Genomic DNA, 27111 nt, shown 5'->3' with positions numbered 1-27111 from the left:
ACTGCAACAAAAGTCGCTGTTTATTTACCTCCATCATTGCTGGTCTTCTCAAATCATACACAACAAGTTGCCGTTTCTTCTTCGTTTGTGGGTTAACTTGCCAAGCTTCTTCTTCTCTGGCGGTCGCGCTGCTACTGTGGTTAGACGCGTGGATACTGCCTACCAGCGGTTTGTGTGTGTGTTTGCACGTCGACGCGGAGGACGACGCAAAAGTATAAATGAAAACCGACGCGGAATCTACGCAGTCGCGGCTACGCCGTAGGACCTACGCAGGACTATAACAAGCCCTTAGGTTACTGGGTTGATCTTTATCACATTTTCTAGGTTGATAGAACAACTGGGGACCCAATCACAGCACCTAAACATGAAAAGTCAGATTTTCATGCCATGGCCCCTTTAAAATATATATCATATGCTATTATGTGGGACACTTAAGTTAGGTTTATGTTCCATCATCCAAGAAACTCGTACAGGTTAACATTAATGTATTCTTGTTGCTTTGAAATGTTTGTGACAATCACCAAAAAAAAAATGCAAAAAGTGTTGAAAATTGTAATAATGTGTTAAATTTTAAGGCATTTGCCATTATAAATATGTACGTATCTACTACGCCAATCAAGAGTATTGAGCCAAATTAAAAGTCACATTTTGTGATCTGTGAATCATACTACAGCACCAGAGTAGCTATTGATCATAGTGCAGTCTGGTTAATGTGCAAGAAAAAAAAGATCAAGCCACAAAGCTACTGAATCACTCTGCTACGTGTGAAATGTGAGAAAATGCTAGGTTACAATGGCGAATCCCCATGAGACATCTCTCCAACCCAGCTCTTTGTTTGCCTCCGTGTATGCAGGACTTTCCTTCGACGCTCTTTGTTCAGCGCTTGGGGACTCCAGCCGACCGTCAATAAACGCAAATATTTTACCGGTAACTACGGGTCACCCCGCTCACGCATTGTACATTCAATCAATGTATCGGATTTAAGATACGCGTCAGTCATGCGCGTTTTTACGCGTCACGATGAATCGCCACAGTGCTTCCTTATTCGATACATTTGTATAACAACTGTTATGAGCAAACTGCGTCGCGTGTCATGTTTTGATAGATTTATTGCGATAGATTGTTGTGAGATTAATACGGTAGATTAATACCATGATACTACTGAAAAAAAAACGGGAAGCCAGCCCACTCTTCTTCCGCTAAGTCGAGTTTGACTTTTAATAAAATGGCATATTTTTAGAGTAGCTTATCTACCAAACCGGACTGATAGACAACGTTTGCAGTATAGTAGCCTACATAATGACGTTCTAACACTGTAATATACATTAGTATTTACTATAGTAGTAATAACAACAACAACACTCTGTTAATGTATACTGTAGTAAAAACTGTGGTAAACACCATTATACTTTAATAATTACTATGGCAAGGTTTAAAAACATTAGTATCTGGAAATTTTAGGCTACTACAATTTACTGTAGTAAACTGTATACTATAGTATTTTTCATGTGGGAAGTAGCTGATTGGTTTTATGTTACACAGTATTCAACTAGGCTATTTTAGGGTTAATACAATTACGCGCTTTTGCTTTGCGGTGAAATTCTCAAGAGGATGAATGAAACAGTTTTCATTCCTTGGTTTTAAATCGCACATCAAATAGTTAAATGGCTTTAAAGGCGTTGGACCTGATATCAAAACTTAGTCAAGAGTGGTACACGCGCTCTGAGCACGTGGCTCCTCATTCAGCCGGGCGCTTTAACTGGCGGCAAAGAAGAAAGAGTTGAGGAGAGGTGTAAAAACCCTCACCGATTGAATAAACTGAGACACATACACAATCGTATTAGCTTTTCCGATTTATGCTGACAAACAAGTGACAGTTTTCCTTTTAGAGAGGTGAGAGAAGCGACACATCAGCAAGGCCCCCTATGCATAAAGTCAACAACACCCCGGGGCGCGTTACGACAAGCACTGCGTGCTTTATTTGTTAGAAAATAACACATTAAAGAGTTTAAAAACATACATTTGTAAAACGTACATGTGTACAGTGTAATGACACAATTCGCGGGTTTTCATGAGCTCGTGCATAGATAGTTGTCGCTTATCATATCGTTTTCTAGAAAAAGAAGTTATCAGTTAAAGGATGTGTATTGCGCTAATGGCATCATTAGCATGCAAAAACGTACACGGCTTTCCCTTGAGAGAGAATACACATCTTTAATCCTAGTAAAACTTGTTGGCTATTCATTATTTTAAAGGACACACACATAACATATTTTATGAAAAGTGTGACGAGAAAAGTGTAGGAAGTAATACTTACCAAACGATGTAGACGTCCTCTGTCTTTTCAAATCCAATTTAGATGACAATTTTAAGTCATTAAAAATGAGGGAAAAGTACATGCTTACTTCACTAAAACGTCATGATATATGCTAAAAATGAATTGGAATAAGGATTAAAAAAAAGAAAACCTGATTGGTCGCGTGGATTTAACGTTTATGAACGAGCCAAGACGTGACATGGCGAAATTCATGCGAAAAGTTGTACTTTCATTAAGAGACAGACAGCATAACTTTCCTAATGTCTCGTCTATACACTGTGTGGAAGTTTGAGAGTTAAAAGGACGATGAGGAGGAGGAAGGAGCGCCGCGAGCCTTGTTTAAAAGGCTGAAGTAAGCTCTGGAGTGGAGTTCACAGTTCCGTGGACTGAGGGGGTTAAACTTTACTGACGTCATCGACATCGTGGAGGGACTTTAACACGGGGTGATGATGACTCTTTATAATAGCTACATGTTGTCATACTTTCCTAAAACTCGTGCATTTGGTACACGGTTTTGCATACACATCCAAATCATACAATAATCTCTATATCTCAGTATTAATCATAGAATATATTAAAACAACCCTTACGAAAATTAACCATGTTTTTATTGTGGTAAAAGTGTAGTAAACAATGATTTTTAAACCTCCAAATTCACTACCCTTGGCCAATAAATTAAACATCTGTAAAAATGTATCAGATTAATTTTTTCCCATAACTCTGTTAATCAACCTCAGTACTGATCAAAACTACCGAATATTTAGAAAAATTTCATGATTTTAACTCTTTTATTGCCAAGTTCAGAAGTGATGTACCTGATTTGTCGCACGCACAAGAGCCAGAATTTGAGAACAGGCCTACTAAAGGGTTAATGTTGCCATGGTGATCAACAGTAACAATGACTAATTTTACCTCTTTGAAAAAGGAAAAACCACAACGAATCAAAAATGCATGATAAGGTGTCATGGCTCTGCATTCAAAAAACATTGTTGTAATGGAAGTCAATGGGGCCAAAATGGGCACAAACAATAAATGAGCTAAAATATAAAATCTGATGCTGCACAAAAACTAAAAATGCATCAAAGCCAATGTTTTTACTAATCTTTGGCATGTCCAAGACTGTGAAAAAGATAAAAGAAAATCCAGTCCACAATCACGTTTTATATAGAAAATTGGTCATTTTGTGTTTTTTTCCCCAAATCAGTGACACCAATTACTTAAACTTGGCAATTAAAGAGTTAAAACCATGAAATTTTTGTAAACATTTGGTAGTTTTGAGCGGTACTGAGGTTGATTAACAGATTTATGCAAAAAAATGTGGAAAAAAAATAATCTGATATATTTTTACAGCAGTTTAATTTAGTGGCCATTTTTGGCCACGAACAACACGAAAGGGTAGTAAATTTGCCCACGGTATATTGTTGAGTTTTTGAACAATTTCAAAGCATTTTCTTAAAATATGTGTAAATATAAGGTTTGTCACCAAAATTCATTCCATTTGCTGAAACACAGAGAAAGTTGTGGCCAAATTAAGAAAAAAAAAAATGGCCCCAACAACACATAAGGGTTAACTGTAGTAAAACCATGGTTATTTTTGGTAAGGGAAATAGTCTTTCCATTCACTGTAATTCTGTTTAAGAGATTCAAGACGGCAAACTTTAAGCTATTTTTGATTTATTATTTCATAGCACTGTAAACAGTTTTTCCTGGAAAACACTACAGAGAAAAACACACACAAAACATTAACAGAAGATAAAATTCACATCTTGCTCACTAGAAGTTGCATCTGTCAGCATCTGTAAATAAACTAACTGTAAAACACGATTTTCATCCTTAAAGTAGTTTTGCACTTTTGAATGACAGGACGGCATGTGTCATTCAATCTGCAGTTTTCATTTCACAATTATAATCTTGCATTTTGGGTGAAACAATGAACACTGGGGATTCAAGCATCATTTGGATTCAGTTATACTTTAAATATGTTGGTAATGGTCAGTTTTGCAAAAAATCGTAATAAAACACTTATATACGTCAACATTCAATCAAGAGTCTAGATGGTCCTGATGCAAAGACTCGAGACTGATACTGCAAAAGAACTTAAGTCAGCAAATAAATAAAATGTTTAATGTTAAACAATAACTGTTACGCTGCACGTGATCTTTAAGGATGGAGAACAGAATCGGTCTGCAATAGGAGTATTAGATTATTGTTCTGCAATGCAGAAATTAGTCACCCATAGCATCAATTTGCAGTGGAGGAGAATAGAGATCAATACACAGCAGAACAGTGAATCTCATTAAGACTAAGAACATTGAGAATGGAAAGACAATAAAAAAAGAAAGGAACAGAGGTAAAAACTGACAATAAAAAGGAAAAAGGCATGAGAGCTGCCATTTCAGGGCCTTTAGATGATGGACAATTAAAGGAAAACACCACAGTTTTTCAATATCTTACCTCAACGTAGACAAATTAATACATACCTATCTTTTTCAATGCATGCACTTTTAATCTTCCCACAGCGCGTTGTAAATGTGTCAGCATTTAGACCAGCCCCATTCATTCCTTAGGATCCAAACAGGGAGGAATTTAGAAGCCACCAAACACTTCCATATTTTCCCTATTTAAAGACTGTTACATGAGTAGTTACACGAGTAAGTATGGTGGCACAAAATAAAACTTTTGTTTGGAGCCATAAGAATGAATGGGGCTAGGCTAAATGCCAACACATTCAAGAAGCGCTGCACAAAGATTAAAAGTACATGCATTGAAAAAAGATAGGTATGTATTAATTCATCCAAGTTGAGGCAAGAACATAGTAAAATATTGAAAAAGAATTGAAAGATGTTGTCCATCTCAAACAACACCAATCTAAAGAGGCTGCAAATGGCTTGGACACAAAATGTTAAAGTTGGATGGTTAACTGTAATAGTTTTGTCTGAAATGTAAATGCCATCGCTTCAACCTGGGTGGATTTGATAGTGTTAATAATAACAACACTGCCTGTAGACTCATTCCTTCCAACAATAGCAAAATAATTCCTGAAATGTATGCATCTACCATCTATCTTTGCTGTAACCCAGATTTATTATGAACGGAATGAATGCAGAAAGAGGTGGTTTAGGTCCGGACCTGGAATTTGCCAGCTTTGGTCATGTATTTGATGCCTTTGAAAGGTTTGTACTTCTCGCCATACATGTCCAACCTATTTACCTTTAGACCTGTTGGGTGAGAAAGAAGAAAACAAATGTGTCAATTGCTTAATTATACTGAATTCAGCTCCATTGCATCTATAAGAAAGCACTGAACTGTGAGCTTTCATTGTTATTTTGAGACACAGCTGTTGAGCCATCTGTATCACATAGAAAACAGCTCCCTCTTGTGCTCACATTATGCTAGTGATATAAATGCTCACATGGAGAATCGTATTACTATTTCAAACCACAACCAATAAAATATTCCATGTGGGAGATTAAAGAAACAATTTAAAGAATAACAACTAAAGAACATTTCTGTGTTCACATGTTTTTATTCATGCATATTTTCCTGAAACAAAAGCTTTCATATGAATTTGATATTTTAACTAATTTGATTTTTGAATGCATTACATTTTTATACCACTGTGGCACATTGACTTAGGACATTAAAGGAATATTCCACTTTCATAAAATAAACTCTGACATCAAAGAGGTTTATGTCTTTCTTTGTTTTTAGTCAAAAAGAAATTAATTTTTTTGAGGAAACATTCCAGGATTTTTCTCCATACAGCGGACCTCAATGGTTTACGGTTTCAATGCAGCTTCAAAGGGCTCTAAACGATCCCAACCGATGCGTAGGGGTCTTGTCTATCAGGGCAATCATAGTTTTCGCAAAGAATAATACTTTTTAGCCGCGACGTCCTGTCTTGCACTAGCCTTGTGATGCACCAGTGCGACCTTGCGTATTACAAAATTACGTCGAAAGGTCACGCATGACTACCGCCCCTGTGTTTACAAGTGTGGAGAAAGTGAATTGATACTAATTAATGTCTTTGTGTCAGTTTTTTGTTATAAATGGTCCGTAAGTGTGCATTTCACATATGTGTGACCGTTCCATGTGATTGTGCGGTACATAGGGTCGCGCTGGCGCATCATACGGCTAGTGCAAGACTGGAAGTTGTGGTTTAAAAGTACTACTTTTTTTGGGCAAAAATGATGATCGAGATATACCCTTATGGCTTGTGTGGGATCGTTTGGAGCCCTTTGAGGCTGCATTATATCTGCAATTTTAAACTGCATTGAAACTATAGACCGTTGATGTCCACTATATGGAGAAAAATCCTAAAATTTATTTTCTACTGAAAAAAGAAAGACAAACATCTTGGATGACATGGGGGTGAGTAAGTTATCAGGATTGTTTATGAAAGTGGAATAATCCTTTAATCTAATCTAATAAAATAAACATGTTTTCCTTAAAGCGCAACTAAACCCCTTGTCAGAGCCTGACTCCGCCCACTGGCAATATTTGAAAAATGCAAGAAAAGTGGGCAGATCCCAACAGAGATAGAGGGGACGAACTAAGCTAGTACCAAATGTGTGGTGAGATCGTAACAAGGGCGTGGTGAGCTTGAACCTGCTTACATCACGAGTCATTTTTTGGACCCAACATCCAATAGGAAAATTCAACTGCAGTAGCCATCGTTTAACTTGAAGAGGGCAGCACTCAGACGTTTTAACACTATGTATTACAGTATTGAAACACTTCATATCCAAATGTCAAAAAAGTTACTAAAATCAATGAACAGCACTAATAAAGCATCATTCTTACAGATCATTAACTCAAAAAGTTGGTTTAGGGTTTAGTTACTCTTTAAAGGGGACATATCATGAAAATCAGATTTCCCCCCCATGTTTAAGTGCTATAATTAGGTCCCCAGTGCTTTTATCAACCTAGAAAATGTGTAAAAGATCAACCCAGTAACTTAGTTTTGGCAAACCATTCTCCGCAAGGATATGAAAAAATAGGTAATTGAAATGTGGCTCCCCTTGTGATGTCACAAGGGGATAATACCGCCCATTAATCTGCACTATCCAACCACGGCACTGTCATTTAGTGCAGACATCAGCTCATTTGCATTTTAAAGGACACAAAAACAGCACATATTTGCTCACACCTACAAAGTGGCAATTTTAACATGCTATAATAAATTATCTATATGACATTTTGAGCTATAACTTCACATGTGTACTCTGGAGACACCTAAGATTAATTTGACATTTCAAAAAAGTCTTGTGAAATGTCCCCTTTAATGCACATCTGTACTTTTTGCAAAAAGGATTGTCTACCTTTAATACCATGGTAACTTTTTCCACAGGCTTTATGATTAGATTGCATGCATGGACAAAATGAAAGATTTTTGATATCTGTGATCGGGTTTGGTGTGATGTGTGAGAGCTCAAAGATCTCCGGTACCTGAGATGGCCAACTGCTGAATCTTGAACTGGATGTTGATCGTAGGGTTTTCATCCGGTTTGGACGCTCCTGTCTGGAGGCTCACCGAACCCTTTAGACTAGGCAGTTTCTGAGGGTTTATCTTACCCACGTCCCACGACAAAAGCTGCACGCATCAACAATTCATTATTGTGACTTAAATACTCAGCTGCTGTAATAAAATGTTAATGAAAAAAATAAAGTTTCATGCATGCAGAAGGCATAAATAAATTAAACATAGCATTGCATTTTTTGTGTTACATGTTTTGCAAACCGAAAGAGATAAAACTGCATGCATCTGATGAAGTATGAAGACCTGCTGTTGAAATGTTCCTCTATGTAACATATTTTTTACAAAGCTGCTTATTTCATTGTAACAACAGCTGATCAGTCAATGAATGTAAAGCAGTTAGCTTTACATACAAGAAGTAAAATGCAAACATTAAAGATTGACTAAACATGAGGCACCAAACATAAACAGGGTACAAATAAAAACAACACTGCACCGTTAACAAAATAAACAGCACAATAATAAACGAACAACGAAAAGTATAAATGTACCTTGGTGACAGGATCGAAAGTGTACGTGCCCTGTGAGGGGTTGAGGTTGGCGTTAAGGACACCGCGAGGCAGCTGACTGCTCACCAGCACAGATTCAACAGCTTTACCCATCGTCTGCTTCGGGCCGAGTGTGAGTTCGAAACGTCCCTGAGAACTGCCCTCTCTAAAGCTGATGTTATGCTTCACATACACGGGGATGGCCACCAAGCTACAATGTAGCATAAAGTAAAAAGCACAAATGAACGATCAGCACAGCACTTTGCAGAAACAAAAACAAGCAGTTTTATTTAAAAATCTGTTTATATATGTAAACCGTTAACTATTGATGTTTATGCAATGTTTATAATAAATGACAAGTCAACAGAATTGTGACTTAAAAAATTGAGGTACTTAACTTTGTGTAACCGTTACTTTTTTGTGCACGGTTACAACTTTAGTAACAACAGAATAAATGTAATAGTAAAAATGTCCATGGTGCATAAAGTTAATTTCAAATTTGGATCGGATCACAAGTGGACGAGAGAGACACATTCACGTGTACACCTGGTATTTAAATTCGTCTCCTTTGTCCACTTTCGAACGCTTCTGTCCTGATAACTTTTTAGGGGAATGTCTGTGGAGACTGTGGGCGAGTCCCTCTGCTGTCGTTTAAACGCGAGCAGGAGAAATTACGCTAATATTATGTCGGAGTCTGCTGCTTGTGTTGTTAGTAAATATGCTGCACAAAGTTTTGTATGTGTATATGTAAGAGCTTTCTCTGATTTTTCAGCGCAATTGATAAAATAAGCTCGTGCAACTTTCACACTCTTGCAAAATGAAACTAATGAAAGAGGAAAGTGCTCAGCTCAAAAGGTTTTACGTTTACACCCGTCTTTAGCGTCGTCCACTTGTGATCCAATCGACGAAAACGGATTAAATACTAGGTGTAAACAGCCCCTTAGATATTCAACTGCAGCAAGTCCATTGGATCTGCCACTTAAAGCAACACCAAAGAGTTTTTTTTACCTTAAAATATCGTTTCCAAAAAAGATTCAGTGGTTCATCCACTCAAAACAGGGTGAACGGCACTTTCACATTCGCTTTGCAGCCCTCTATCGGCCAAAACCGCACTAAAGAAGTTTCCAACCGTTGGGTAGTGGTCCTGTAGTTCGAGTGAAAACTACAAAAACTTGTTTTACGGCAGACCTACAATCCAATCAGAGCCAGCTATGCTGCAGTATTTACGACAGTGGTAATGAACAATTAAGCTTTTAACCCGTAGGGGGAGCAAAGAGCAATTAGTCTTTAGTGTTGCTTTAACATCATATTTAGCAAAACCCAACACAAGGGTATATCTACAATATTAGCTTAACCCTTATGTGTTGTTGGGGATGTTTTCATCCACTAGAGGGTTTTTTTTACTCTTAATTTGGCCACAACTTTTTCTCTGTTTTATCAAATTGAATGATTTTTGGTGACAAATCTTATATTTACATATATTTTAAGAAAATGCTTTGAAATTTTTTCAAAACTCAACGATATACCGTGGGCAAATTTACTACCCTTTCGTGTTGTTAGTGGATGAAAACATCCACTAAATTCAACGGCTGTAAAAATTTATCAGATGAATATTTTTTCCAAATGTTTTTTCATAAATCTGTTAATCAACCTCAGTACTGATCAAAACTACCAAATCTTCACAAAAATTCCATGATTTTGACCCTTTGATTGCCAAGTTTGTGGGGTGTGTCACTGATTTGGGGAAGAGGCACACACAGAATGACTGATTTTCAATGTGGGGGGTGATTGTGAACTGGATTTTTGTTTGCCTTTTTCGCGGTCTTGGGCATGCCAAAGATTGGTAAAAACATTGGCTTTGAAACATTTTTAGTTTTTGTGTAGCATCAGTTTTAATTTTTTTCTCCCTCATTTATTGTTAGTGGCTGTTTTTGCCCCATTGACTTCCAATGTAGCCACATTTTTTGATTGGGGAGCTGTGACGCCTTTTTGTTATGCATTTTTGAATGTTGGTGTTTTTTCCTTTTGCTGAGGGGTCAAATTTGTAATTTTTGCGGTTTATCACCGTGTGGCACTATTAACCCTTTAGTAGCCCTGTGCAAAAACAAAGCTTAATTTCTGACTTGTACATTGAGTTATATGGAGTACAACTCCATAATAAAAGAATATTATTATTGTGTGTGTGTGTGTGTGTGTGTGTGTGTGTGTGTGTGTGTGTGTGTGTGTGTGTGTGTGTGTGTGTGTGTGTGTGTGTGTGTGTGTGTGTGTGCGCGCGCATGAAAAAAAGATATTCTGTAAAAATCTTCTCTGCATTAGACATTAGATTTATGAACATCATTATTATGAACACATAAGTGTTTAGTCATTCCAACAGGACTTGCAGCATATCACTTGGTGCTCTCTGCAAGTTTGTCTGGAGGGACAGCAACTCATGCACGAGGGAGGTGAAAAGCTGTTTAGGAGAAGGCTTTCCTAGAAGACCTGGGAAAATCTCTGCAGCAATATTGAGGAGGGAGCATCACCCTCTCACACCAGTTGCTGCACTGGTGAGAGAGATTCAGTCTCCTGCAGCTGTCTCTCCAGACACAAATCCACAGACACCAGCAGGCACCAGTAGCTCAGGAGTGAAGAGGGGAACATGCAATTGGTGCAAAGAACAAACATGTCAGCACTTGCATCTGTTGTGGTGGACACACTTTCAGAGAGCACCAAGTGATATGCTGCAAGTCCTGCTGGAAATACTGAACACACACACCTGCACACATACACACTAAAAGTTAGTTTGATTGTTTAGTTCTCCATCCATCCTCTACTCTTGCTTCATTGTTCAATTTATTTGAAGTTGTTTTTGTGTTCATAGTAAATGATGTTCATAAATTTTTACAAAAAATCTTTCTCACACATGCATTTTATACCATACAAACTGTATATTCTATTCCCCTAACCTACCCCATTCCTAACCCCAACCATCACAGAAACCCTTCTACTACTTCACATTTTCAAGAAACATCATTTTGTTTGATTTATAAGCTTGTTTCCTCATGGGGACATCAAAATGTCCCCACAAGGTCACAAAAACACTGGCATTCCTATATTTTACAATTGGTCCCCACAACGTGATAATTACCAGGTACACAAACACACACACACGCACACACACACACACACACGCACACACACACGCACACGCACACACACACACACACACACACACACAAATATGAGTTATACTCCATAAAACACAATGTACAAGCCAGAAATTAAGCTTTGTTTTTGCACAGGGCTACTAAAGGGTTAATAGGGCCACACGGCGATCAACAGTAAAAATGACTAATTTGACCTCTTAGCAAAAGGAAAAAACACCAACATTCAAAAATGCATGATAAAAAGGTGTCATAGCTCTGCAATCAAAAAATGTGGTTATAATGGAAGTCAATGGGGAAAAAACAGCCACTAACAATAAATGAGGGAGAAAAAAATTAAAACTGATGCTACACAAAAACTAAAAATGCTTTAAAGCCAATGTTTTTACCAATCTTTGGCATGCCCAAGACTGTGAAAAAGGTTTAAAAAAATCCAGTTTACAATCACTTTTTATATTGAAAATCTGTCATTTTGTGTGTGTTTTTTCCCCAAATCAGTGACACACCTTATAAACTTGGCAATTAAAGGGTTAAAATCATGGAATTTTTGTGAAGATTTGGTAGTTTTGATCAGTACTGAGGTTGATTAACAGATTTATGTAAAAAAATTTTGAAAAAATATTCATCTGATACATTTTTATAGCCGTTGAATTTAGTGGATGTTTTCATCCACTAACAACACGAAAGGGTAGTAAATTTGAACAATGCACAAGGGTTAATATCAGTTCACACATGGGTTTATCTTTCTGTTAGTTACTTTCCAACAAGCTACGGTATTAAAGGGATAGTTGAGCCAAAAAGGAAAATTACCCCATGGTTTACCCACAAGACATCCTCAATGTATATGATTATCTTTTTTAGACAAATACAAGAAGTGTTATATAAGAAAATTTCCTGGCTGTTCCAAGCTTTATAATGATAGTAAATGGTGCTTCTGATTTGAAGCCCAAAAAACTCCATCCATCCTTTACAGATGTAATCCATATGGCTCCAGTGGGTCATTAAAGACCTTCTGAGGGCAGTCAATGCGATTTTGTAGGAAAATGTATATATGAAGAGTTTAAATGCGATAAATGCCATTTAAAAAAAAAATAGTTACCGCCAAAATCAGTTTTGTATCAGGTCAGTATTAAAAAAGTTAATTCTTAATTTTCCGCAAAATCCAATATCCGCCGTGTTATTCTGTCATACTTTCCCCCTTTTTTCCCAAAACGCGATAAATGCCAGACCTCCTTTTTGCAGAATGCAATAAATTCCCTCAACAAATCACAGCGCACCATTCCACGCATTGCAAACAACAACGGTGGCACGTTGAATACACACAGAATCCTAGTTTTCCTCATCTACTTTGTACTTCGTGATCAACAAACAAACAAAATATTTTGATGACATTGATAAACCTGTGGTGGTATTCTGTGACAGGAAAGAAACGTAAACCATCAAAATCTAATAATTAACACGAGAGGCACTCGGGAGACGGAAAAATGCCGGCTGTTGCTTGTTCTCCCGACAGCATCAAGCTTCTGTCATGCTAACACATCGACCACAGGGGATCTCATAAAAAACTTTCCATTATTTTACTCAAAGTCAACAAAAATCGAGCAGGACCAAAATATTTTACAGCTGAACGGTGTCGAAAAAGTTCAGCAAGGATGACGCCAGCAATGACAGTGTTCTTAATATGACAAAGTTAGTGTTTTAATTAATGCTATTAATGTTTTTTTTAATCAGTGTACCAGTAGTCAACTAAATGAATATAAAATGGCAAAGATCAATGCACATTTATATATTGATTCAATAGATTTATTGCATATGACAAGCAAAAACTAGTAATGAATTCATTGCATTCTGTGGAAAAAAATAATCAGTTTTTATAATAAATCTTTGAAAATCAAATTACGGATTAGAATTTTTTATGTTTTTATAACCTTAAGATGCTATGTGAAAGTTTGTAACAGAAAATAGTGGTTTTCATCTTGTCACTTTATTGGTATAGAAAACACGTTTTACCGAAATTAGCCAAAATGGATTTATTGCGTTTTGGAACCAAACTCTTTATATACACAAACTAAAATAATTAGCGTCCAAGTAATGACCAACATGCATTTAAAAGATAATGCATTTCCAGCGTATGACGTAGCGTACAACATGTGGTGGCGTAGTGACGAACTCCGATTTAAACAGATAGGACTGGTAAAAAAAATCAAGAGCATCTTGTCTATTATCAAAATCCTTGTCTTCGATCTAGATTTTGTGTACGCTATGTCCTACACTTGAAACGCACGTTCTCGTGAATGCATGTCAGCTAGTTTTAGTTTAGTAATTTTAGTTTTTAAAGTTTTACATATTTAGATTTTTACATCACATCGATTGCCCTCAGAAGGCCTTTATTATTCCTTTTGTAAAGGACTTTTTGGGCTTCAAATCAGAAGCACCATTTACTACCATTCTAAAGCTTGGAACAGCCAAAACATTTTCTATTATAACTCTGACTGTGTCCGTTTGAAAAATGATTATCATGTAAATCAATGGCTTGAGCGTGAGTAAATCATGGGGTAATTTTCATTTTTGGCCAAACTATCTCTTTAAAAAAGCTACCAAACAAGCTAGGTAACATTATAATTGCTAACATAGCTAACTTGTTTTTTGTTAACGTGACTTTTGACTTAAGGCTTAAACAGAGGAACGGGTCTCACTTCTGAGAGCTGACGTGGTAGGAGAGAAGGCGGAAGTTTCCATCGGGGGGAATGAAGGAGAGAATTCTCTCGGCCTCCCAACGTTTAAACCGCACGCAAGGATGAAAGCTCACATCATCGAGCAGTCGAGGATTCTAAAGAAGAACAGAAAGAGAAATAAAAATAAAGTACTGTACAATACCTGGTGCAACTAAAATGTACTTACCATAAATGACAAGGTGAGATCGGGCATTCCTGTAAGCTTTACACAGGCATCTATTACACCCTGTATCTCAGCTGTGATAGTCGAACCTTAGGGGAAAAATATTATTAGAAGATTAATGCATTTGGTAAATGCTTTTATCCAAAGACCCTCGCGTATGCGTAAAAACATGATCATACTTCAGCCTTTACAGTGCATTACAACTACATGCTATACAATTTTTATCAGTTTGTGTTGTGTTCTCTGAGTTCGAACGCATGATCTTTTCCGTTGCTAATGCAATGCTTTACACAAGTTTATTTTTACTGAACACCAAAGTGCATCTATTTCATTGCTAAAAAAACAACGTTATTTTGTGTATTTGGTATTTGTTCACGTATATTTTTGTAGCTCCAGATTTCCTTCTCTTCCTGAAATGCACCGATTCATGTACAAAACTCATCCATTTGAAAAGCTCTGTGTCCCTGATTGGCCAGCTAATCTGTATGTTGTGATTGGCCTGAATACCTCTGACATCGCCAGAAATATGTGACGCTCCTTACCATGTTTAAAAGATTCGGGCACAACGCAATGCTAACAGGAGTTAACTTACAGGCTGAGTCCATGCCTATAATCCATGTGTTTGTTGTAGTCCAAAAAAAGAGATTTACGTTGGAGATGATAACTCGCGTCATCGTTTACTTTGGGGTTTGTACCTTTTGCATATTGTTAACATGTACCAATACACAGCAAAGGAAATTTAAGAACGTGAATCGGACAATAGGTGCTCTTTAAAATAATGCAATACCTGATTTGTCAATGATAGCATCGATCTCTTCAACCACGTCAAAATAAGCTTCGTTGTTGGTATATTTGACACCTGTCCGCCGCCATGGTACCACTGACAGCTGTCCTGTAGGAAGCTGCTCACCAACATTAGTACTTCCTGTGCACAAAAAACATGGGAAATGAGAACTGATTACATTCGCATTAACATAATAGAGACCCACAAACTAATAGAAATGTCAGATTAAAGAAAGAGTACCTGTGATTGTGTTCACCACTGTACGCAGGATGGTAGGAGGTTTGATGAGTTCTTTCAAAATGTTCGATTCAGTGGCCAGAGGAAAGCCGTTGTCCAACATCTCCTCCAACAACTCATAGACCACAACAACATTGTCTTTGATTGCTGCCTCTGTGCAAACCCCAAAATAGTCCTGAAACAAACCAAAAAATTTATTGATTGCTTTGAGAGGTTGAAATAGGACACGCTTTGATTATGAATGACCAGTTATGCATTGCATAATGTTATTAACATTATTATGCTTTCAGCTTTCATATCAGCATTCAACATGAAATTTGATATCTACATACTGACAAATGTCCAGTATCAATTCATTTACACGGTATCAGTTCAGTTAATCGGGAATATCATGGTTCTGTATAATAAAAACATGAAACTATCATCTTTACATTGCATTTTGAAAAGGTTGTGGGTTCGATGCCCAGGTAACACAATGTATTATGTACATTTTATAAATGTATTGTTAACAAATATACAACCTTATGTAAAAAATTGTTACCAAAATTTGAATGCTTGCTGCCTCAATCAATAATAAGGTAGATATGGTAAACATGTAAAATCAACTTAAGCTGCTTGGCAGGTTTTAGCTGGTCTCCCATCCTGGTTGTAAATGCTGTCTGCATTGTTTGCACTAAGGATGTTTATTTTAGTTAACAGTAGCTTGTTAACTGAACGTTATCCAGTATAAAAAAACAATACAAATATTTTATTTTATTTGAACGTGCAAACTGCAGCCAACAGATAAACAACAGAACCAGGATTCATACATTATCACATTTTAACGCAACATTACATTATCAAAAAAGCATGCCATCAGTTCAGAGGATTAATATCCAAAGTGGGCGAATTGTCTTTTTTTCATCTACAACAGTGGGCATTTCTAAAGCAGGACACATTTCAAAAAGTTTTGCTTTTGCATCTTCTTTCTGTGTTTATGCAAAAAGGTAGATGTTTATGGTCAGGGTCTAGGAGTGAGGCAATCAGCGAATGTCGGTCCGGACACGCGCAAGACGAAGATGGCCCGCGTCATCTTGCGCACACACGTGCATCTCTGTGCAGCTTCCAAACCATACTTAAGCCCAGACACATAAGCAGTATAAATGATTTCTTTAACAGACCATCAGAGCAGCAATAATTCACGTCATTTACAGGTCATTCACAAATTAAGGATAGAAAAGTGTTGAAATGTCTGTAGGCACTTGTAGACATGCACCGTGCGTTAACAAATATTTTTTCTTTTAACTGAAAATATGAATCTGTGTATATTGTTTAAGTCTTTTTTAGAAACTTTAAAGGGACACTCATTTTCCAGCTCCCCTAGAGTTAAACATTTGATTTTTACCGTTTTGGAATTCATTCAGCCAATCTTCAGGTCTGATGCTACCACTTTTAGCATAGCTAAGCACAATCCATTGAATCTGATTAGACCATTACCATCGCGCGAAAAAAGAACCGAAGAGTTTCTATATTTTTCCTATTTAAAACTTGACTCTTCTGAAGTTATATCGTGTACTAAGACAGACGGAAAATTAAAATTTTCTAGGCAGATATGGCTAGGAACTATACTCTTATTCTGGCATAATAATCAAGGACCACCAGACCACGGAGACTGGCTGAATGGACTCCAAAACGGCAACAACCAAATGCCCAACTCCAGAGGAGCTGGAAAAATGAGCATATTTTAAAAAAAAAGTGGAACATCCCTTTAAAGGTGGTGTGTGTACATTTTAGCGACATCTAGTGGTGAGATTGCGAGTTGCAAACAACAGCTCACCACTCAATTTCAAACATATGTCACGTGATGCATTAACATGGCGGATTTTGTACGTCTGAATCTCATTCATACTACCGCGAATTGAGCGTTTGGCTCGGTATGCGCGAATGGTGCTTTTTGTGCATTTTGCGTTTGATGCAAATTTGCGGCTGGCATCCGAGTTGAAAAATTTAAACTTTGGCGGATTTTCGCACCACGTTAACCAATCAGGAGCCTGCTTGCTGCTGTGGTGGCAGCCCCGCCCGGAGTCACTCATTCAACATGAAGGAACGCTTGATATTGTAAGCAGTCAGCCGGAGCTAAACGACACAAGTTCTTATTTCTATAGAGACAGGAATAAAAAGGACCTCGCTTGGAAAAGTGTCAGTGAGGACATTGGGCAATCTGGTAAGTTGTAAACACATTTTACTTTTGAGTCACGTGACGTATATCGACCCGCGCTGTTTATTTTCCCCCTATAGTAAGGTGACCAAATAAAAAAACGGTAATTCTCTCATGCACAATCAACATCAGCCATCTGGCGCGTCTACTTTGCTCTAGATGTGCGCATGCATTCAAATGCCCCATTCAGACAGCCAGCGACTTCCGGCGGCATGAGCGAAAGTGACAGTTGGCAACCGTATGGGCGTAAACGCAGCATAACGCCGCATTCAGACAATCAGCGATGTCATCACTGTGTGTCCCCCGTCTCTTTCAATGAGGCGTTTCTAAATTTGCTTGTCATAAACCAATGAGTACCATCTACGCCAGTAACTGACGAGAGAAGGATGACGTGAACTCCACTGCTTCGTTCTCAGTGGTAGTCGCTCCCGAAATTTGCTCTACATTTGCATAAAGTTAAACTTTTCTTAACTTTCTCGCGTCGCTGGACACGCCCATACGGTCGCCAACGGTCACTTTCGCTCATGTCGCCGGAAGTCGCCTGGTTTCCATTGAAATGAATGAGATTGCGTCGCTCTGCTACTGCTGGTCGCTGGCTGTCTGAATGGGGGGGTAATGGTACGTTTACACCAACCGCGGTAGAGGCGTGAAGCGTGAGTGATTTCAATGTTAAGTCAATGTGCAGACGCGTTCACACGCGTCAGGAGGTCCCGCGGCGCGGAAGAGGTTGTTCAGCGTGGAGCGAAAGACGCGTTTCCGCCTCATTCGCGCGTGAAGCTTGCGCGAAAGGCACGAATTGAGCGTTGTGCGCGGTACCCGCGAATGGTGCTTTTGTGCATTTTGCGGTTCACTCGAATTTGCAGCTGACACCCGAGTTGAAAAATGTGAACTTTGGCGGAATTGTTAACCAATCAGGAGCCTGCCTGCTGCTGTGGTGGCAGCCCCGCCCGGAGTCACTCATTCAAGCAGTCACTCGGAGCTATATGACACAAGTTCTTATTTCTATAGGATACAGGAATAAAAAGGACCTCGCTTTGAAGAGTGTCAGTAAGGACTTTGGGCAACCTGGTAAGTTGTAATACACACTTCACTTTTGAGTCACGTGACGTTTATTGACCCGCGCCGTTTATTTTCCCCCTATAGTAAGGTTACCCAATACAAACTGGTAACTCTCTTGATAAATGCACAATCAACATCAGTCATCTTGCAAACAGACACTCGCACAGCAGTTGTCCCTCCCACAAGAAGCGGAGTTTGCCCCAGACACGCGTCAATTGCTTGCTTTTTCCGCGATTTTGACGCCCAAAACGCGTTTGGTGTAAACTCAGCATTAGACAACATAGGGACGAAACGCGCTATATTGAGCAGTTTGTGCGTTTAGGGCTACTGAAGAAACATGACAGCGACCACCATGTACCGGCTCATTCTAAAGTAATAAAAACAATACAGTTCATTATGTAAGGTTTTTATACACCACTGATAATATAGTTATGTAGATTATATTGCATTTATTTCAAGAGATCCTTCTAAAAGTTACACAATGCCCCCTTTAATTAAATACAGTGCATCATGTGCCGTCTTACGAAGAAACTTTTTTTACCACAGTTTTAGCAGCTCAGGCTGAAAGGCCAGCTGACCCTTCACGTAAAACTACTAGAACACCAGCTACGTTTATCCAGTCAGCTTAAACTGGATTTAACTTTTCTCAGTCAAGATGACATTATCAAGGACTGATAAGAAGTACTCAAACCTGAAATGTGTCCACCACACGATGCAGAAACTCGATAACAAACAGAGGTGGCACCTCGCTCTGTATGACAGCTACGAAGTAGATGCGATGGCGGAGCACGTTGATGAGGTAATGATGCGGGGTAGGGATCACCGGAGGCACGTTCTCCGGTTCCGTGACGCGTTCGAGAGCCTCGAAAAAGTAGTCGCACACGGACCGGCTGACCACAGACTTCCAGTGCTTCTCCAAGAAGATATCACCAGATGCGTTAACCAGGAAAAGACTGTGGATCATCTTGGCAGCTTGCGGACTGAAATAGAAGACAAAATAAAAAATCTTGCAATATTTCTGCAATAGAACTGATCAATTCTGGATCTGCTTTGATCCTCCTGGCGTTCAGAGGACGACTGAATACACCTGCAATGGTAAACTGATAGGCCTTGGAGCTCATTTAATATTCTTCAAACCTATCTGGTTACCTGACGGACGAATAGTTCTAAGATAAGTTACGTCCAGCAGGAGATTATTTGCATCCATATTTTCTCCTCCCCTCTCGCATCACAGGACTATCTCGTGATAAGCTCCGGTGAAGATTAACAAGCTCCGAAATCCCGTTTTTATTTTTTTGATGTAAACACTTGAGCTTAAAGAGCGTATTTAATACTCACAATTACTGGCGTTTATTTCGTCGGCCACTTTCCAAGATTTTTTAATAAAGCAGCACTAGAAACGTCGCTTCCTTCTCCGTTATTTTGAGACTGGGATTTTGATTGACATTCGCTCCGTCCAATGGCAAGCCGCGCGTAGAATGCGCTCCCGCCCACACTAGAAATGATTGGTAAGCGATGCGGAAGTTATACGTACAATGGTGCTCAAAGTTCATTTGATAGCGTCCAAGAAACGTCATCCTAGGTGTGTTCGACATCATGTGACGCTGCGCAGGCCGTAAAGTGTACCACATCAAAGCACCGCGAGGGCACAGATTTTGAAGTGCTCTCGCGGTACTGTGATGTCACCCGCTGATCGATCTGCGCAGCGCCGCGTGAAGCAGAACACGCCTTGGTTGCTCTAACCATATATGATATCTATGGCTCTAACGTTAGGTGGGTTGCCTTTAAAAACGAAGAAATACGGCTAAATAAACTGTTCAGATTCAGTCTTTCCAAATAGATATTGCTTTGGATATACAGCATTAACCTAAAAATTATACATTTTTGGTCAGTTATGGACAATAATTCGTTTGCGTTTATTACATTTTGTTAGAGAGATCAGCTGTTTACATATGATGGCATACTTTTAGATGTAATTTACGGTTTAGACTAGATATAAAATAACAGGACAGCTGTCTTCTGAAAATGTGAAAAGAGCTTAAAAACACATGGAGCCGTTCAAATTTTAAGTGTACCCAAACATATGTTGCTTTTAAATTAACATGCTACTGGTTTAAAGTAATGTATGAATAGTAATTTAGTTTAGGTGCTTTTATGTGACTACATTATTGACTTTGAAAGACATTTACTCAAAATATATAAAAAAATTGACAGAAGCTTAAACAGTTAAGTTTGATTTGGATAGGAAAATTAGGGCTGGGCATAGATTAATCTAATACAAAATAAAAGTATTTTTTTGCATAATAAACGAGTTTATTACATTTAAGAAATGTTTTATTTATATATCGTTTTTATTTATAATATAGAATATACACAAATATGAATAAATATATATATACACACATGTAAATGTTTCTAAAAACATACATGAATTTGTGTGTGTGTGTGTGTATTTATGTATATATATATACATAATAATTACACACAGCACAAACTCATATGTTATGCAAAAAAATTACTTTTATTTTGTTTGAGATTAATCTAGATTACTTTATTTTGTATCTAGATTAATCTATGCCCAGCACTAGTTTAAACACATCCACATTAAAGGGGGCTTTCAGATGTATTCAAACAGATATTGCTAACAACCTAAACAAAATCTAACCTAACCTACCGGTAAATAAAGGCTTTTATATTCGCTGATTGAATCAAATATGAAGAAAAAATGTAAAAATGTAATAAAAATTATTTTTGGAGTGTATTCAATACTCACATTATGTAGTACTATATAAAATATACATACATCATTATTTAGCACTGATCTTGGAAAATTTTACTAAAAATCCCTTCATAAATGTTTCAAAAACACAATAACAAGTGAAATGGCTCAACATAATTTATTTTTGTATCATGTTAAAATGTACAGAGTTCTTTGAAAGTACTTGCTAAGAAAAAAGAAAGAAACGAATAAATGGAAATACATACAGGGACAAAACAGAGAGGAGTGGAAGGTGGACGCTTGCGACCATCACCGAGCGTCCCAGCTTGGCTACCTCTCTTTCTCCAGCTACCGGGCTCTCTTTTAGCTTACAACTCACCATGTACAATTACAAAGGATACGAAAAGGTAAGCAATATAAACAGACAGAAATATACTGAGCTCATTTTTACATGCCTCGTAGATGTAAGGAAGTTGTCCTATACACACACAATAACCAAGAAAAACAAAAGAAAATAACGCTAAGTGACCTTTAGATATCTGTTTTTTCCTTTCGTTTTAAAATAGCATTAATATACTACACAAAGATAGAAAACTCTAGAGATGAGATGGAATGGAAAGGTTAAAGGCATCTTAAAGTCACTAAAAGTGAGTTGTATTTTTTTTAGTTTTGAATTTCTTAATAATATTACCCCAAGAGTTGAGCTAAAAAATATGCATTGATTTTTTTATCCTGAAACAGAAGTGAAAAAAATGACAGTACCAATATCCATGTCAGAATTTTTCCATTTTTTATATTTTAGAAAAAACATTTTCTCTACAATAAGTCTTCTAAATTCAAAAAGAGTCAGCTTGTGTCATAAAAGAAAGCTGCCCAGTCTGATAAAATTCAGAAAAACAAAAGCGCACAAATAATATATGAAACGCCAGGTCTTTGAGAAAGATTCCTCATATTGACTATGAATACTGGAACATTAAGAAATTCTCTGCTCGTTGTCCTAAAACAGTAACCATCTCAGGACATCATGCACTTTAACCTTATCCGGAATATGAGTGTTCGTTTGTCCATGCGTGCATTGCAGACATGGATGTTCTTGTTTGTATAACTCTCTCTCGCGTGCGTGTGTGTGTGTGTTGCTAACATCACAACTGTAAGATCAGCTGGAGTACGAGCGCTGCTTACTGGCTGCCACAGTAAGGCCTAGTTTAGGAGGCATCATTAACCCGCTGCCCACTGGATGGGCACAGTTACAATGCTAACAGTCATAGTTGCTGTTAGTGCACTATTTATTCCCTCTATTAGACTGCTGCGCCCTCTAGTGATATCCGTGGAGTGTTCGTGAAACCGTGTGTGGGATATTACAGGTCTGTGCTGTGAACCAGGTAGTACCAGAATATTTACATCAGTTACCAAGAAATTCTGCTTGGTCCAGCCCATAATCTTAAAAATTAAGCTTGGTCTCATTATTAGACTTCAAACAAAACCGTCTTGTAACTTAATTTTGGGTTCTGTCCACTGTGACGTTTGGATATACACCCCCTGTTCCATACTAGGAAGACACGGATTTACTGATACCTTGGACACCTTGTGTGTCTCAACAAGGATCCTATTTCAAGTGCCTCCGCATAAGCTCTCATGTGGCTACAGAGCTCCGAGTGTGAGTGAATGTATTCGAGTGAGTGTGTAAGCGAGCGACTTTGTCCAGAACAGCCACACACACAAAGCATGAGAAGGTCAGACTGAAACACACATTTCAAACGTCATCCAAATAACAAAAGAACGTTAAAAAATAAAGTAAATAATAATAATAATATAATAAAAAAAGAAAACAAAAATAGTCCATCTACAATTATTTTGTTTCTTTTTAGGTAAGGCTTCCTATGTCAATTGAACGATTGTGTGCATGATTCAATGTATATTCATTAACAATTTAAATGTATTTGTTTCTCAGTTTGAAAGATAAGGTCCACTTCCCCTGTAGCTGCTTTGATGCTTCATCACGGATGGAGTGGTGGACGCTTTGGAGGACCAACCCCTGTTGGTACATCCACTGTAGACGGGGCAATCTCTGGGAGCATGATACTAGCCACAAAAGGTCCATTAGATCATCTCCCGTGATCAGCCCAGATCATCTCTCATTATCTCCTCAGCTCAGTTAGCTTAGGCATTTGGGAAATGAACATAAAGGAACAGAGAGCTTGACGACAACATGTTTAGAAAGTAAAAAGAAATTGTCGCAGTCTCTATGTCCTCTTCCTCCACCAAGCTCGCCTGTCTCTTAGCCTTTCGCCTTGACTGGAGGGTGGATACAAATGAATAAAGTACAGAGATGTAGAGTTCAGTGGAAACATCTCTCAGCTTTCGCTCACTCTCTCTCTCTGCTTGTTTTCTAGTGCTCATCTGCTCATGTAAGGCGACTGTTTGGGGACGCCAGCGTAGCTGTGGTGCGAGGGGCCCGTGTACATCATGTTACCATGGTGATTGGGCTGCATAGGCTGCTGCGGGTAGGCCTGCCCTCCCATCATGCCCATTTGCATCTGCATGGGGTACTGGGCCGGCTGGTTCATATAGGGTGAGTTACTGTGGTACCCACTGTTCATCATGGTCTGTGGCATGCGATAACCAGCTGACATGGCAGCATTGAGTGAATTCATGTTCATAGAGTTGTAAGCAGCAGGCGTGGGCATAAGGTTGGTCATCATGCCACGCTGCACTGCTAGAGTGCGTGGGGAACCTTGCATGGTCACGGCACCAGAGCTTCGACTGTACAATTGCTGCTGGTGAGGGGAGCCCACTTGAATTTGAGAGGCTTTGGACCGAATTGCAATTTGGCCTTTCACTGTGGCCATTTGGCCTTGCAACCGCTGTGTATGGGGTGGGGGAGGTAGTCCGATGTTAGGACCTGTCATGTTGCACTGAATCAAGGGAGAGCCAAGGTTCATAGAGCCAGAACTCAAATTGGGAGGTGGGGTCATAGTGGGCTGTGCCTGTGGCAAAGGTGGGTGTGGGGAGGATGTAAGTTGTGCCAAGCCTGGGTTGGAGAGAGAAACACTTGTAGCATATGAGGTGACTGCCGCAGAATGCGAGTAAGACATGGCGTGAGGGTCCATAATGGTGTTAGTTAATTGCTGGAGTTTGGCCAAACTGAAAGTAGCAGAGGGCTGGCCGTAGCCACCTGCACCAAAGTCCTGTCCCATACGGTCATACAAACTCCGCCCTCCACCACCACTACCTGCACTTTCAGGGATCTCCATGATCATGGGTGTGGAAGCAAAGCCATTTCCCATGCTACACTGGGAGAGGGCTTGTTGTTGGGGTGGAGGGGGTGGAGGAGCAGAGGGTGGAGGCTGTGGTTGGGGGTTTTGCTGTTGTTGAGGTGGCTGAGAGACCTTCTTCTGCTGTTGCTGGCTTGCGCTTGGTGGCCTTTCAATAGGGCACCCTTGTGGAGACTTAATACCACAACTTGGGGTATTGGCAGAAGAGGGAGGGGGTGGGGGTGGAGGTTGTGGGACGCCATTGCCACTGTTAGAACCAGGTCCATTGGTAGGCCCAGAACCTGCTTGCTGGATAAGGCTACAGCTTCCCATGCCGATCTGAGAGCCAACAACTGTGTTTGACGATGTCATTCCAGGAGTTGAGACAAATGAGCAACTGTTGCCTTGTGAAGCTGATGACGACGGCGTGGCTGAAGTAGAGGATGAAGACGATGAAGCAGAGGAAGCAGCCACTGCTACTGCTGCAGACATGCTACTTCCATTTCCTCCTCCGTTACCTCCACCACCCATGGTTGAATCATAGCTGCTTGGATTGTCATAGTTTTCTGTAGTGCTTTCAATGCTGCCCAAATCACTAAAGCCACTGTCCACCACCTGCTGTGAATGATCAGAAACCGATGGCACGTCCATCATGGGGGAGGTCTCCATGTTTTGCAGTGAGGGAGCTGACAGTGAGCTGGGATGCTCTGGGGTTATCTGAGTATACCCTCCACCTGTGCTTCCTGCAGTTCCCGTGGGCACTCCGGGGCCAGTCTCCATAGGACCAGGAGCCATTCCAGGGCTGTTGACTGAGCGCACAGACTGATTTGGTAATGTGGGTATTGGTGGGTTGGGCATGGGACTATGCTGGGAGGCTCCACACTCTTCTACCAGGGCTAGGGTTTCCTCCTCTCCTTCCCCATGACTATAGCTTTGAAGAGTACGACATGCAGCTAGTGTCTCCTCACAGTCCTGGTAAGCTCCATGGGACTCAGCCTCCTCCTCTTGGGCCTCACCCTGTGTAAGTGACTGAACAGCCTGAACGGTTTCCAGATCCAACTCACTACTGTGGTGATGTGTGTGTTGGTGGTGACTAAGGTCATCTTTGAAATCAGGATGTTGATGCGAGTGTTCAGTTCCCATCAAGAGCACGGCCTTATCCTCAACATTTAGAGGTTGCATGTCCATTGGCTCTGAAGGGACAGTGATGGCGGTTACAGTCTCTACGGCTGCCGCAGCTGCTGCAGATTCCTCCTGTTCACGTCGTCGCCGTTCATCCTGAGTATCTACAGAGCTAGTCTTCATCTCCTGCACCTCCTCTGCATCCTCTTCCTCGTCCTCCCCCTCTTCCTGTTTGTTGACAAAATCCCGTGCCACATTCCCCTGCATTCCTAAAAAACTTTCACTGCTCTGTGGTTCTTCTTTAACAGGGGGAGAGTGTACAGGCGATGATGGTTCCTCCTCTTCCTCATCCTCTTGCTCCTCCTCCTCATCATCAGACTCTTGACCCTTTCTCCTCTTACTGCAATTGCCACTGTCACTTTTCTCTTCAAGACGACCATCCCCTTCATCATCGGCATCGTGATCATCACTGCGCCTGCTTCCTGAGCCTGTTGTTGTTGCCGTTCTCCGACTAGCCTTATCATCACAATCATCATCTTCCTGCTCTTCATCCTCCTCTGCATCTGCCATGTCTGTGCTAGCTCTTGCCTGAGGGACCCTTGTGCTGGAAGACTGGGACATGGTGATAGAAGGTGGGCGGCTAGTCTTCTCCACTGCCCATGGTTGGTCTTCCTCCTCATCTTCCTCTTCTGGCTCAGACAAAGGGGGAGGTTTGGGTACCGGAGGAGGGAGGTTGGCATTTTTTGGAGGTCGGCCTCGCCTTTTGGGTTTTAATGTTTCTCTAAATCTCTGAAGGAAATCATCGTCCTCTTCTGAGTCTTTCTGCTTCTCAGGGTTAAAGTCAGACGTAAGGGCCCTTGATATCTTTTTGCAGGGCCTGTCCTCTAGTGTTGGATTTTGTAATTGCTGCTCAGATAATCTGCTTTGCTCAAATTCCTGTTTTGCTGCCTCCTCTTGGGCACGCTGCAGGTAATAGCTGCGAGGCTTTCTGCCAGGCTTCATTTTGATCTTTGGGGGTGGTGGGTTCTCCGAGGATGGAACTGCCAGACTGGAGTCAGCTGCCGGACTGGCTCCACTACCAGGTTTCCTTCCTGGTTGCTTCTTCCAATGGAGTGGTTTGCGACTCTTGCCCTTAGGCCAACCTTTCTTCTTCTTTATTGGGACCTCAGGCATGTCAGCTGTTGTCCCTGTTCTTTGCGTGGTCTCTGAAGGTTCAGGTCTTCTTAATCCAGCAATTGGCTTCAACACAGGAGTGGGATCTAGACAAAAAAAGAGTCAACCCTTCTATAAGATTTTTTTTTTAATTGCATGGAAAATCAACATCATCACACAAAATACTCAAATATTAAGTACAAAC

The 27111-nt window shown here is 39.7% G+C and overlaps 3 protein-coding genes across 6 annotated transcripts in view; all 3 read right to left on the bottom strand.

Moving 5' to 3' along the window:
* Positions 1-3035, bottom strand: part of tet3 (tet methylcytosine dioxygenase 3) — a 46467-nt gene extending 43432 nt beyond the window's left edge. Inside the window, exon 1 of the mRNA XM_055198519.2 lies at positions 2318-3035. The gene's annotated coding sequence lies outside the window, so the exon portion shown is untranslated. The remainder of the gene's footprint in view (positions 1-2317) is intronic.
* A 939-nt stretch (positions 3036-3974) lies between these two features.
* ap3m2 (adaptor related protein complex 3 subunit mu 2) lies at positions 3975-20158 on the bottom strand. 2 transcript variants are annotated; one of them, XM_055198525.2, is made up of 9 exons: positions 19998-20158; positions 19351-19639; positions 15407-15578; positions 15170-15307; positions 14386-14471; positions 14181-14314; positions 8345-8552; positions 7766-7910; positions 3975-5535 (listed from the first exon to the last, which is right to left on the bottom strand). In XM_055198525.2, the coding sequence occupies exons 2-9, from the start codon at positions 19621-19623 to the stop codon at positions 5435-5437; spliced, it is 1257 nt and encodes a 418-aa protein (XP_055054500.1). In that variant the 5' UTR covers positions 19624-19639; positions 19998-20158; the 3' UTR covers positions 3975-5434. The 2 variants fall into 2 exon arrangements, with proteins under 2 accessions (XP_055054500.1, XP_055054501.1); XM_055198526.2 differs by lacking the exon at positions 19998-20158 and adding an exon at positions 19809-19840.
* Positions 20159-21537: 1379 nt separating this feature from the next.
* The window catches only part of kat6a (K(lysine) acetyltransferase 6A), a 41862-nt gene continuing 36288 nt past the window's right edge, over positions 21538-27111 (bottom strand). For all 3 annotated transcript variants that reach the window (XM_055198529.2, XM_055198527.2, XM_073860535.1), the window contains exon 17: positions 21538-27013. In XM_055198529.2, coding sequence (XP_055054504.2) covers positions 23775-27013 — 3239 coding nt within the window. In that variant the 3' untranslated portion in view covers positions 21538-23774. The remainder of the gene's footprint in view (positions 27014-27111) is intronic.

This window comes from Misgurnus anguillicaudatus, chromosome 22, assembly GCF_027580225.2.
Source record: "Misgurnus anguillicaudatus chromosome 22, ASM2758022v2, whole genome shotgun sequence".
Taxonomy (NCBI): domain Eukaryota; kingdom Metazoa; phylum Chordata; class Actinopteri; order Cypriniformes; family Cobitidae; genus Misgurnus; species Misgurnus anguillicaudatus.
This window is presented reverse-complemented; position numbering and strand designations above follow the sequence as displayed.

What these genes read in the sequence shown, in the direction of transcription:
- ap3m2 (XM_055198525.2), bottom strand. Translation starts at nt 19,623, where the DNA reads ATGATCCACAGTCTTTTCCTGGTTAACGCATCTGGTGATATCTTCTTG. An exon ending in GTGTGGTGGACACATTTCAG is followed by an intron (nt 15,579 to 19,350) that starts GTTTGAGTACTT and finishes GGTTTGTTTCAG; the next exon opens with GACTATTTTGGGGTTTGCAC. An exon ending in TACCACGTCAGCTCTCAGAA is followed by an intron (nt 8,553 to 14,180) that starts GTGAGACCCGTT and finishes GCTACATTGTAG; the next exon opens with CTTGGTGGCCATCCCCGTGT.